Source organism: Dunckerocampus dactyliophorus, chromosome 20 (assembly GCF_027744805.1).
Source record: "Dunckerocampus dactyliophorus isolate RoL2022-P2 chromosome 20, RoL_Ddac_1.1, whole genome shotgun sequence".
NCBI classification, from domain to species: domain Eukaryota; kingdom Metazoa; phylum Chordata; class Actinopteri; order Syngnathiformes; family Syngnathidae; genus Dunckerocampus; species Dunckerocampus dactyliophorus.
The window spans coordinates 7,538,416-7,552,390 of record NC_072838.1 but is presented as its reverse complement, the minus strand read 5'-3'; the positions used below and the strand labels follow the sequence as shown (position 1 = coordinate 7,552,390).

At 37.9% G+C, this 13,975-nt stretch overlaps 1 protein-coding gene across 4 annotated transcripts in view; it reads left to right on the top strand.

Annotated features, from left to right (window-relative positions):
* Nucleotides 1-13,975, top strand: part of LOC129173696 (sodium bicarbonate cotransporter 3-like) — a 59,006-nt gene that overhangs the window by 35,240 nt on the left and 9,791 nt on the right. For 3 of the 4 annotated variants that reach the window (XM_054764815.1, XM_054764814.1, XM_054764812.1), the window contains 15 exons: nt 482-639; nt 2,179-2,266; nt 2,425-2,571; nt 3,496-3,602; nt 5,137-5,311; nt 5,713-5,846; nt 7,330-7,575; nt 7,841-7,946; nt 8,114-8,275; nt 9,721-9,834; nt 9,931-10,092; nt 11,412-11,663; nt 11,735-11,803; nt 11,882-12,055; nt 12,825-12,962. In XM_054764815.1, coding sequence (XP_054620790.1) covers nt 482-639; nt 2,179-2,266; nt 2,425-2,571; nt 3,496-3,602; nt 5,137-5,311; nt 5,713-5,846; nt 7,330-7,575; nt 7,841-7,946; nt 8,114-8,275; nt 9,721-9,834; nt 9,931-10,092; nt 11,412-11,663; nt 11,735-11,803; nt 11,882-12,055; nt 12,825-12,962 — 2,232 coding nt within the window. The remainder of the gene's footprint in view (nt 1-481; nt 640-2,178; nt 2,267-2,424; nt 2,572-3,495; nt 3,603-5,136; nt 5,312-5,712; nt 5,847-7,329; nt 7,576-7,840; nt 7,947-8,113; nt 8,276-9,720; nt 9,835-9,930; nt 10,093-11,411; nt 11,664-11,734; nt 11,804-11,881; nt 12,056-12,824; nt 12,963-13,975) is intronic. The other variant, XM_054764813.1, reaches the window with a different exon arrangement.

Here is a 13,975-nt window from a genome sequence, read left to right as displayed (position 1 = left end):
CCTAGTGACCAATGTAGAATACTACATTAATAAGGTGAATGGTGGTCTTAATGGCCGTGCTTATCCTTGAAAATGCTGAATTTGGGCAAAAAGTACGTACAATTTGTTTAAATATGCATGTTTTTGACTAATGATAGGCCATAGTCAACCATGAAACAGCGGCCATTTATTAATTGATTAACATTTGGGATAACTGCACTAGAGTGAGGGAGCGATATTCGAACCACGATATAGCAAATGACAACTGTATATGATGAAAATTCTGGCAGCATCCAGAAAAGGCCAAGTCAAATCAAGGGATTTTTATTCATTTGTTTGTTTTATTCTAATTCAACATACTGTCCCAACTTTTTCTGATTTTAAGGCTGTAGATATTAACTCTCCTCCTAACATCCCCATAACCTCACAGTCCTCCATAGTTCTGATGGGTGCGTTATCCATTTTTCTGAATCGTGAGTATTGTTGGTTCCCTTGTTTTCAGGTGGACATGAATTTCATGAAAAAGATTCCCCCCGGTGCCGAAGCGTCCAATGTTCTGGTGGGAGAGGTGGATTTCTTAGAGAAACCCATAATTGCCTTTGTTCGCCTATCCCCTGCTGTTCTTATCACTGGTCTTACTGAGGTTCCAGTGCCCACAAGGTAGGAATAATACATAAAAAAAACACCAAATCCACATTATCATCTTCATTCTTAACATCTGGCATTTTAACTCGCTGAGTGTTTCTTTTTCGTGTGAGCAAGCATTAACACTTTCAGTGTTTTAATTCAAGCCGAAAGAATATTAAAGAAAATCTAAACCCATATAGACGTAATGTATGTATGAATTGTTTAAGAGGCTCCAATATAAACACACTTCCTGGAAAGCCTTATTATTTTCAACTGCATATATAATCCCTTGTTTATCATGGTTAATTGGTTCCGGACCCGACATTGACAAGTTAACCTGTAGAAGTAGGTGGAGCATAGAAAGCTGTTTATGACCATCTAAATACGTTTTTTAACATTATTAGAGCCCTCTAGACATGAGGTAACACCCCGATAGTCACCTTTACACTCCTTTTACCCAATATCGTAGACGCAATAAGAGAAAATAAGACATATTAGACATAAATAAGACATAATATAGACTCATGTTGTTTTGTACAGTACATCCTGTGATGGATAATATAATTCAGTGTAATGTAATGACCTGTAAGAGCATTGTTATTGAGTTCGTTATTGTGTGTGTTGCTGTAAATGTGTTCCGGTGCTACATGAGCTGAGTAGGACGCAGACAGGAAGTGACTTCAGAGGTTCACAGTTGTGTTTTAGCTTGGTCTGAGTTATGGCCACAACAGTAGCCTGTATTAGGGATTTTTACGCCTGTTGTGAGATAATAAAGCCTGTTGTCCGGGCAATCAAGTCTGGTGCTTGTGTGTCTCACCGAACATGACAGTAACATTACTGACACCTAGTGACCAGTGTAGATTACTACATAATGCCTTATATTATAGTTCAATTAGCCATTTTTTATGCTTTAAAATGCTTAATTCAGGCAAAATTTGCTTAAATGTGCAGATTTTATGACTAATTTCAATCATGAAACAGCATGATTTATTAATTAAGCTATTTTTTTAATACTGTGAGAGTGAAGCCGTGGAATTTTAAGGACAAAGTGGCAAGGGATTACTGTATAGTAATTAGAGATGCTTGTTACTGGCTTTCTTACTGATATTCAACATACTGATATTGTCCAGCACTTGATTTCTGATAATGGCGACAGCTCTTCCCTCAAATTCATGTGAGGTCACATATCGTGTAATGAACGAACACATTATGCTTCTTTTACTTGCGATGCCACTGGATGCGTTTCGCAAATAATTTATTTTTTAAAATTTATTTTTAAGATTTTGTCTCAACAGAAGGCATTAAAGAAATCATGACAGGTCAGCCTCAAAAAATTCTCAAATAAGAATTCAATGAAATAATGCTGGGAACGATACCATTTGGAAAGCTGCACATTTCTGTGTGGCACAAGCATCCGTCCAATAAGAACAAAGGAAGGTGCAAAGTATGAAAGTCTGAACTAATACAGTCAGTGAAATTATAAACTGGGCTCATTTGAGAATATGTTGAATACGCGCTTTTATTTATTTATTTATTCATTTATTTTACAATGCATGTATGTCTCACCCAAAGGTTTCTGTTCCTGCTTTTGGGTCCCCATGGAAAGGGTCCTCAGTACCATGAAATTGGCAGATCCATGGCCACCCTGATGACAGATGAGGTGCCATACACGAATCTTTTATTGATACAATTTAAAAAGGTTTCTGCTGGTTTAGACTTAAAGGGACTTCTAGGCGATTCGGTTTGCTTCCTCCGTGTAGACAAGTTAGCGTCTTACTACCGAGTCGTTTCACAGCACAAAATATTTTCGGTGTGTAGATTTTCCATGACGTGGCGTACAAGGCCAAAGACCGAACTGACCTTCTCTCCGGGATTGATGAGTTCCTTGACCAGGTGACAGTCCTCCCTCCTGGAGAGTGGGACCCCACGATCCGGATTGAGCCCCCCAAAAATGTACCATCCCAGGTGAGTTTTGTTGGCGAAAATTACACAAAATACACATTTTCCAGCGAGGGCCACGTACTGAAAAAATGAAAGGATGCAAGGGCCACTTTGATATTTTGTAAAACAACACATATAGATACGCTAAGAAGTGAGGTTTATTTATTAATTTATTTACTTATGTGTTTCAATGAAAAGTATTCTATCTTTAATAATTAATGCTACTAAAATTGCATTATTGTTCGTCATAATATTACGAGTTTATCCTTGTGAAATTATGTTTTTTTTTTTGTTCTAATACAGCTTTTTTCTTTCACTATTTCGACTTAATTCTCATAAAATTACAGCTGTTTTTTTTTTTGTTTTTTTTTCCCAACTATTTAAACTTTTTTCTCGTACATTTTCTTGTCGTAATTATGACTTTATTCACACAATATTTGGACTTTATTCTGCAAGCTGATTTTCCAAAAATTACAACTTTATTTGTTTTTCATAACATTACAACTTTTTTAAAAAATCATTTAATATTTCAACTTTATGCTACTAGAATGAATAATAAAATTTTTCCTCATGATATTACATTATTCTTGTAAAATTACAACTTTTTGTTGTTAGATTGCAACTTCTTTCATTTAACATTTTGACTTTATTCTTGTTATATTACATTATATATACATTATATTACCATATATACATTATATTACATTATATTATATATTACACAAATGGCCCCCGGAGCCGCACTTTGGACACCCCTGCATTGTGGGCTTATTTCCACTGTTCTGGTTCTATAATACAGTTTCCTGTTCCCTTTAGTTGTCAAGCGTGTCTCTTTTTTTTTTAACATTAACAAAGCTTTAACAATACACAACATAGATTGCCTAGTGTGAAGGCGGCCTGAGAGGTGTGCTATTGTTGAAGGTGTTGTTGATGTGTTCTGACCTGCAGCTGAAGAGGAAAAGGCCATCCCATCCTAATGGCACCACATCTCCGGCTGGAGAACTTGAAAAGGAAGAGGACCACCATGCGGGACCAGAACTGCAGAGAACTGGAAGGCAAGTAGAATCCGTTTTTGTGAGTCTGCAACAAGTCAAGATTAAAATTATAGAATAGAACAGCAGAGATTATTATTGGCTCCCTCTACAGTTGTAAAGTATGTCATTTACTTTTAAATCACTGAGATAAAGAGTAACAAAAAGTGAGTACAATAATCTTTAATAATAATAATAATCTGAACCTGCAATAAAAGCCTGTTGTCCCGGTGATCAAGTCTGGTGCTTGTGTGTCTCACTGAACATTATAATTATATTACTGAGACCTAGTGACCAGTATAGAATACCCCATATCATGTCTTTGAATGCATCTACTGAATGCCTATTTGTGTAGTACTTCATTAAGCAATTTTTATGCTTGAAATTTAGGCAGAAAATGCGTGACATTTGCTTAAATATGCATAATTTGCAAAATTATCAAGTTCATGGTAATAGTAATGATTTAATTTCATTTGAACATGCATACAAGTTACATTGGAATACGTCACATAATACAATTCGCAGTTCCGCATGTCCAAAAGGAGTAGGAAGAAGCAAAGCTTATTTAATCCTACCCCCCCATCTGTTTCACATCAGTTGCAATATAGTGTTCCATCGCGGTTCACCTTTCGCAGATTTGCCGTTACCTGGCCCTTTAAGAATTGCACCGTGGGAAGTTGAGTGTCTCTCTTCCCTCGCTCGTCTGTCTGCGCCACCCATTGTTTTCTGCGTCCTGATTGGCTTTAGACCATTGTCAATCAGTCTCCTTTGTGCGGCCCTGCGTGTCTCCTGTGTCATCGCTAGCTTGCCTGCTTGCTAGCTTGTAAAGCTAGCTTCGGTTCGAAGGAGGACTGCAGCATTACGTTTTAAAAAGGATACAAAAATTCTACAGGACAGACGAGTGATGCCAGGACAAAAAGGCAGGTTGTTCATTAAAATTCAAACAAATTTCATTTATTGTGTGATTAATTCATTTATTTTGTTTGTCACAGGCCTCGTACCCATAAGATATTTTTTTCCTGAACAAGAAACCAGATATCCTTGGTATTCATTATCATTAGTTTTTTCCACAAGGCATTAAAAGCCATGTTTTATTATGCATTTCTGACACCATTTTATTGTTATATAATAATTAAAATAACAATTTCTAAATTAAATAAATAAAAATTAATAGTAATACATAATTAAAATAATAATACAAATTAATAATTAAAACAGGACAATTAATAAAATGTTTTCAAGCTGACATTTATGTAAAAAAAAGTATTATGTAAAAAAATGGTGGAGCTTTAACTGAGCCGCAGTGCACATACACACTGGTTTATTCACTTCACACTGTTTCTATTGAAGGATCGCGGCTTGAGGAAGGCAATGGGGGTCATAAGAGAGTACATGAATATAAGGCGCTTATGTAAAAAAAGCGGAAAAACAGAAAGTAACTGAAGAACAAATCATTGTTAATGGGATGACCTTAAAAAAACTGTCCAAAAACAAACCAATCCCATTAAATAGTATTATACTCGTTGACTAATTAATTCTACTGCCCTTTTTTTTGTAGGATATTCGGCGGGCTTGTACTGGATATCAAGCGGAAGGCCCCGTTTTACTGGAGCGATGTCAGAGACTCCTTTAGCCTGCAGTGTCTCGCCTCCATCCTCTTCCTCTATTGTGCCTGTATGTCTCCTGTCATTACATTCGGTGGGCTGCTTGGGGAGGCAACCAAAGGCAATATAGTGAGTGGAATAGATTATGTGGAATAACGATACCTGTGCCTTTTAATGAGATTACATTTGTCTCATGTGTTGAATACTGATCATGGGAATTGCTGCTGTCCCCATCCACACTGGTACCTTTTTAATTAATTTTCAGTCAAGTTCATCGTAAGGCTTTTTCAGTCCCTCATGTTCAGTTCTTGCATTACAAATCTCTTTGTCACTCCTTTTCTCTTTGCATGTGTCTGTTTTTACTCTCCAGTCTTAGAGAAGAGACCGCTGGGTTGTGTTTAATGCTGACACAGTGTATAGTCTCAGTAAACTGTATATTACACTAGGATGAAAACATTTGAGCGTCGTATTCACCTGGTTCTCTCCTTTTCTTCTCACCCTCATTCACTCCCTCTGCTTTGTCTCCACAGAGCGCCATTGAGTCTCTGTTTGGGGCATCCATGACCGGGGTGGCGTACTCCCTCTTTGCCGGCCAGCCCCTCACCATTCTTGGCAGCACGGGGCCTGTTTTAGTCTTTGAGAAGATCCTCTTTAAGTTCTGCGCGTAAGTTGAAAAACATGAACTGGCTTTACTTTACTTTACTATTTAGTACGGTGGTTCTCAACTGGTTTGGCTGGGGGACCCACCATCACCTCTTAAACTCAAATTTTTCGGATGTCTTAGATTTGGTTTGGTTTAATTTTATTTGAGCATGCATGCAGGTTACAGTGGAATACATCTCATCATTTCACAATGCCACATGTCCAAAAGGAGGAGGAAGAAGCAAAGTAATGAAAATACCGTGCAGAATAACACCGTGGGCCAGCACAGATCAAGTTTAATGAACATTTTGGAGTGTGGGGAAGAGTGCAACTACACTCAACTACACTGAAATACAACTCATCTTTTATTATCCACATTACGGATAAACTAACTCAGTGGCAAGATAACAAAGGTGATCCAGGGTTTCCCCTTGGATTTTTTTGAAGTTGCGGTGGTGGGCTGCATGGGAGGGCAGACTGCCACTGCTGCGTCTGCAATTTATTTATTTTTTTTAATGACAAATAGCATTTTTTTATGACTTATTTATTTAACTTGTTTCAACAACTAGTAGAACATGAACCGAGAGCATTGCAAAACTGTTAATTTAATGGCAAAGTTGTTCAGAGTGCTTTATTTACAAAGCACACCTCCACTAAGTGTGCTCATTTGTCTTTAAATACAGGCGTCACGTTTGAATAGAACACTTATACTAAGCCGTGAAGCAAATTCTTTGGTGAACTAGTCAACATCAGCTGTTGAGGTACCGGTTGGAGACGCCCGTGATAGCGTCACCTGTCTAAAGCTGTACACACTACATGTTTTTGTTGCACAACTTCGACACACAGCTAATGTTTTGAAGACAAGACAACAAGAGAGCGAGATTGTTTTTGATTGTTTTTTTTTTAAAGTACGTTTTGATGATGATCGTAACTCGCTTGTAATCTGCAGAATATGATTTTCTGTTTGAGGGCATTTGTGTTCCGTCTTTCTCGGTTGTCTTTATAAGTTGATGTTTACATTGTCAATTTTCAGCGGTGAAGGAGTGATAGGAGTAGCAGATATTGGCACACAAGACTAGAGCGCCTTCTCGTGGCTGTCCGTGTGTAAAAAAAACAACAACATATAAGTCGCTTTGGAGTATAAGTCGCAGGACCAGCCAAACCATGAAAAAAAGTGTGGCTTATACAAGTAGTCCGTAAAATACGGTACTAACAAACTTTAATGGTCTTCGATGACAGCGTGTTTCAAAGAGCACTACACAGCATTGGCGCCACCTTAAGGAGTATTAATCTACTTTAAGACACCCTACTGCAATAAACAATCCAGTGCAATTTTTTTTCCCCCCCCATGCAAAGACCCAAAAGTTGAGAATCACTGATATAGTACTTTTCTTATTGAGTTTCCATCGTGTATGACATACTGTTCTTGTCTATACTGTATATACGTATACATACTCTACATGTATATTCTTCTTTATGTCCCTTTTTTCCCCCTTTCACGCCAGTGACTATGGTCTGTCCTACCTGTCGTTACGAACTAGCATTGGTTTGTGGACAGCCTTCCTATGTGTTGTCCTGGTTGCCACAGATGCAAGCTCCCTGGTGTGCTACATCACCCGCTTCACAGAGGAAGCTTTTGCAGCACTTATCTGCATTATTTTCATCTATGAGGCTCTTGAGAAGCTTTTCCACCTTGGAGAACACTACCCCGTCAACAGTCACAACAGCCTGGACAACCTCACGTCATATTTGTAAGTGCTGATGTGCCAGCTGTGGTGTTGTTTTCCTATTGCTGGGTTGCGACTACATACACACTCAGTATGTTTGTACAATCCCTGAAAAATGGTCCCGAGGAGTTTGAGAGCCTCTGCTTGCTAATGTCAGTCCCACTTTCTCCTACCTGTGTTCTCACACATGAAACGAAGCAGAATGAAGTCCACAACCTTTTGCTGCAGGCAAGATTTCAAACTGATGATGAAATATGAATTATTTTTGTATTTGTTCTCTTCCCCCCAGGTGTCAGTGCGCTCAGCCTGTTAATGCCTCACCTCAGCTCTTGCAGACGTGGAACCAGACAGGATACAGCCCAGATTCCATCCCTTGGAGCAGCTTAAACGTTTCGGTGAGACTGCCACACAGTGACCTCCAGTGTCAAAAGCAGTTCATTACACTGATGGCTGCATTTACTGTAAATATGCAGTCATCATGTTACAGAACGTGCACATATACCAAATGATTCTCATTCTGTGGCTGTTGTGTTAATAAAAAACAGTACTATGTTTCCTCTAGATGTGTAAAAAGCTCCACGGGGATTTTGTGGGCATAGCATGCAGTGACCATGGGCCCTACATCCCAGATGTCCTCTTCTGGTCCATCATCCTCTTCTTCACCACCTTCTTCTTGTCCTCTTTCCTCAAGCAGTTCAAAACAGAGAGATATTTCCCCACCAAGGTTTGGTCTACTCCCACTGTGATGCTTCATGGCATAAAACCACATTGTTTCTATTGCGTTAAATGGATGTTCACACTGTATCAGACATCTCATTTTTATGCTGATATCGTAATATACTGTATTATCGGATATCCCTACTTAACACCTGATGTAATTAGAAGAACATTTTGTACTTTGTTGGACCTTGAATTACTGAGACAAACACGCTATTGACTCAAATTTGAAGCCATGTTATTGTAGATCAGGGGTGTCCAGTTCTTTTCCACCGAGGGATGCAAGGGCCACTGATATTTTGTAAAGCAAAACATGCTAGGAAGTTATAGATATTTCAAGAAAAAACTGCATCACAGCTTTGTGACATACATAGATGAAAAAGTGTGTTAGTACAAGCTTCTTTTCACATTTGTGTACTTTTTTTCTTCTGAAACAATCATGGGAACTTTTCTTTTTGTATTAATATGACTTTACTCCCATAAGATTTGGACTTTATTTCCATATTATAACTTTTTCCCCAACCTAATTTTCCAATTTTCTTTTGTTTCTCATTAAAACATATGTTTTCTTTAATATTTCTCTATGCTACAAAAATGAACATTTTCCTCATAAGTAGTTTTAGTCTCTAAAAAGTGCGACTCCTTTCGTTGTTAGAATACAACTTTTTTCTCTTAATATTTTGACTTTATTCCCATCTTATAACTTTTTCCCCAACCTAATTTCCCAAAAATGACGACTTTGTCTTTGTTTGTTTCTCTGAATATTATGATAACATACATTAACATATTTTTCTCTTTTTAGTATCTCCAATCTATGCTACTAAAATTACGTTATTTTTCCTCATAATATTACCAGTTTATTCCCCTGAAATTATGACTTTTTCTCTTATTGACTTTATTCTTGTAAAATTACAAATTTTTTACATTTTTTCATTTTTGCGACTGCTGTTTGTTTTCAACTATTTCAACTTTCTTACTAAATGTCTTCCTAAATTTCTTTCTCGTAATGATGACTTTATTCCCATAATATGTTGACTTTGTTCATATAACATGATAACTTTTTTGGCAGCCCAATTTTTTTTTAAATGACAACTTTATTCATTGTTTTGTTGGTCTCATAACATTATGAAAAAAATGCATTTTTTTCTTAAATATTTCTGCTATTTTTCCTCATATTACAACTTTATTCTTGTAAAATTACACCTTTTTTCTGTTAATATTTTGACTATTTTTTTTAACAGTTACTGCTCATTTTTCGCATTTTGTTGTCTCTTGTTTTTTTTTTGTTTATTCGGGTTTTTTTTTGATAAATTATATTTTTAGAATGTGGCGCGGGCCAATAAAAAAAACAGCCGTAAACCACACATGGCCAGCGTTCCTGTTGTAGCTAGATGGACGCATTCTCTGTTTTGAATAAAAACTTGTTTTTTTTTGTGTGTGTGTGTGCGCTAGGTGCGGTCCACTATCAGTGACTTTGCTGTCTTTATAACCATCATGATTATGGTGTTGGTGGACTACCTAATGGGGATCCCCTCCCCTAAGCTAAACGTCCCCGATCGATTTGAGGTAGGCGTCCTTCCCAGAACAATCCTGTTACAAAACAAGCGCATTTCCAGGCTGTCAAAACAAAATTTAGCACACCTCTGCTTCTTTCCTGTGCAGCCTACTTCAAAGAACAGAGGCTGGTTGATGGACCCCTTGGGAGAAAACCCCTGGTGGACAATGTTGGTGGCAGCACTTCCTGCCCTGCTGTGCACCATCCTCATCTTTATGGATCAACAGATCACTGCTGTCATCATCAACCGCAAAGAGCACAAGCTCAAGGTCAGTCCTGTGCACATTGGTAACTCCGTGGAATTTAATAAGGATATACAGTGGAACCTCTGTTTTTGTCAATAATGGGTTCCAAAAGGCCAGCTGAAAACCGAATCAATTTTCCCCGTAAGAAATAATGTATGTCCAGTTAATTGGTTCCAGACAAATACTGTATATTGACACAAAGCACATTTTAGAGAGAATATTTATTTTACATGCAGAAACAATGAGAAACACAGTACATATCAATGAGGGAAGAACTTTATAAATGAAAATTTAACATGACTTTTACCTTTATTGAAGACTTGTTGGTGAACACACACTGGCCCAAGTCACTTTCTGTAAAGTGTCTCCATTAAATTATTCCCCCTGCAACCTGTTAACTTTTACAAATGATAGGAATAATGAATGATACGAGTTATTTGCCTGATACGAGAAGTTGAGTTTGCAAGGTACTGTATACCAGGGGTGTCCAAACTTTTTCCAGCAAGGGCCACATACTGAAAAATGAAAGGATGGACACTTTTACCTTTGCAATATAGGTGAAACGCTACTAAAAATGAATTTTTTTCCATAATAATACGAGTTTGTTCTTGTAAAATTGCGACTTTTGTTCTTTGTTTGATTATGACTTTTTTCTCAATATTTTGACTTTATTCCCGTAAAATTACAGCTGTTTTTTTCAGTTTCTGCTGTTTGTTTACATTTTCCAACTATTTCATTTCAGCTTTCCTCTTCCTGTTTTTTCTTTATTTCAACATTTTTACTAAAATGATATTTATTCTCATAAAATTGCAACTTTTTTCTCATTAGAAAACATTTTTTTCTCTTAATATTTTGACTTTACTCTATTGTTTTTTAATATAATTTTCAAAATATTTCAACTTCTCTTTTCTGTTTTCTTCTCATAATATTTTGCCTTTATTCCCATTTTATAAATTTTCCCCCAGCCTAAGTTTCTAAGAACTACAACTTTATTCATTTGTTTTTGAATTTTTAAAAAATTATGTAATATTTCAACTTCATGCTACTAAAATGACATTTTTCCTCATACTATTACTTTATTTTTATGAAATTATGTTGTTGTTTTTTTTTATCCTTGCTAGATTACAACTCTTTTATTTTGACTTTTGATTGATTTTCCCATTTTTTTGCTGCTGTTGTTATTGTTTTTATAAGTTTCCTTGTTAAATTACATTTTTAGACTGTGCTGCGGGCCGATAAAGCCGCAGCCCCCGGGCCGCACTTTGGACACCTCTGCTGTATACAGTATATTTTGTAAATGTAATGTTGAATGTACCCCACAATTCTCTCTCTCCAACCTTCAGAAAGGCTGTGGCTATCACCTGGACTTGCTGGTCGTGGCAGTCATGCTGGGCGTGTGTTCTGTTATGGGCCTGCCTTGGTTCGTGGCCGCGACTGTCCTCTCCATTTCGCACGTTAACAGCCTGAAGGTGGAATCCGGCTGCTCCGCTCCCGGGGAGCAGCCAAAGTTTCTCGGTATCCGGGAGCAGCGGGTCACTGGCTTCATGATCTTTGTCCTCATGGGTTGTTCCGTTTTCATGACATCGGTGCTCAAGGTGAGGTGGCAAGGACTCATCCCGCCATGGATTTGTGTGGTGCACCGTTCGATAAATTTTGCTCGTTCTAGTTCATTCCGATGCCGGTGCTGTATGGAGTCTTCCTCTACATGGGCGCCTCCTCTCTCAAAGGCATCCAAGTAAGCGCTTCTGCATAAAATGCCCAAAAAAAAAATTCAAATAGCGTATCTTTATTGTTGCTTTCATTTCCTGGACAGTTCTTTGACAGAATCAAACTGTTTGGCATGCCTGCCAAGCACCAGCCCGATCTTATTTACCTGCGATATGTTCCTCTGTGGAAAGTCCACATCTTCACCTTGGTGCAGCTCACTTGTCTGGTGCTTCTCTGGGTCATCAAGGCCTCCGCTGCAGCGGTCGTCTTCCCCATGATGGTAATACAATCACAATTAACTCAACAAATCCCGTGATCCCTTGCCCCTTCGCACTTTGAATTACGGTTTCACTCTATCACCATTTTTCAAAAACATATTATTATATGTATTGTGGGTGCATATGGCTTATTACCTTTAAACATATGCATATTTAAGCAAATTATACATATTTTAGCCATAGTCAAGCATAACAATAGCTAAATGAACTGAAATACAAATGCAAGGCATTAGGAAGACTCATTCAAAGACGTTGTGATGATAAGTAGTATTTTACACTGGTCACTAGGTGTCATTAGTAATAACACACAAGCACCATTACAGGTTTATCACAGGTTTGTTCATCTCATAAACGACACAGTAATCCCTAATACGGGCTACTGTTACTCAACTCAGCACCAGAACACAATTACAGCAACACACAAGCACCAGTCATATTTATGTCTGATATGTATTACTTTGTCTTATGTCTACTGTATTGGGTAATACAAGTGGAAAGGTGACTATAGGGTTGCTATTTCATGTCCAGACGGCTCTAATAATGTTAAAAAATCGTATTTAGAAGGTTGTGAACAGGATTTCCTTGCTCTTAAGTATGAAAATACTCCATTTATAAATCCCACAAAATTCAATCCAATTAACCACGATACACCAGGGATTACTCTATCCTGTTTCAGCTGGGGAAAGTGATACCGAAATATTGTGGACTTTCTTTTGTACAAGAACTGTGTTGATAACTTCCTTGTCAAACTATTATTATTTTTTTTTACAGGTTTTAGCACTGGTCTTCATCCGAAAGCTCCTAGATTTCTTTTTCACGAAAAGAGAGTTGAGCTGGCTGGACGACTTGATGCCAGAGAGCAAGAAGAAAAAAGAAGATGACAAGAAAAAGAAAGCACGTGCAAAGCTGGTACTTGTTCAAATTGTGTTGAGTTGGGTGGGATGGCACAAAATTGGTTTGGACTCATGAAATCTAGTGTAATGAGACAAGATACTCGTACTTGTAGTGGCGGGCGGTGCATTTGGCACCTGGGCCTTCAGTGGCGAGTTAAGCGACACAATCCGTCGCTTGGGGTGTCCAAACTTTTTCCAACGAGGGCCACATAGTGAAAAATGAAAGGATACAAGGGCCACTTGAATATTTTGTAAAGCAACACATGTAGATATGCTAAGACGTTATATACAGTGGTTTGAAAAAGTGTTTGCCCCCTTCCTGATTTATTTTTACGAATTTAAATATTAGTCAATGACAACACAACTGACCACAAAATGCAGTTTTTAAATGAAACTTTTTTTTATTAAGGGAGGAAAGAAAATCTAAACCTACATGTCCCTGTGTGAAAAAGTGATTGCGCCCCCCTATTACCTGAGATTGATTGAGATCTATCAGTCTGCAATAGGTTATAAAGCCATTTCTAAAGCTTTGGGTGTCCAGTGAACCACAGTCAGAGCCATTGTCCACAAATGTCGAAAACATGAAAGAGTGTTGAACCTTCCTAAACCAAAATTACCCCAAGTGCACAGCGATGACTCATACAAGAGGTCACAAAAGACCCCACAACAACATCCAAAGAAGTGCAGGTCTCACTTGTCTCAGTTAAGGTCAGTGTTCATAACCCCACCATAAGAGAGGCACTGGGCAAAAACGGCAGAGTGGCAGAGACCAAAACCACTGCTGAACAAAAAGAACATTAAGGCTTGTCTCAATTTTGCCAGAAAACATTTCGATGATCCCCAAGACCTTTGGGAAAATACTCTGTGGTCTGACGAGACAAAAGTTTAACTTTTTGGAAGGTGTGTGTCCCATTACATCTGGTGTAAAAGTAACACCGCATTTCAGAAAAAGAACACCATACCAACAGTAAAATATGGTGGTGGTAGTGTGATGGTCTGGGACTGTTTTGCTGCTACAGGACCTGGAAG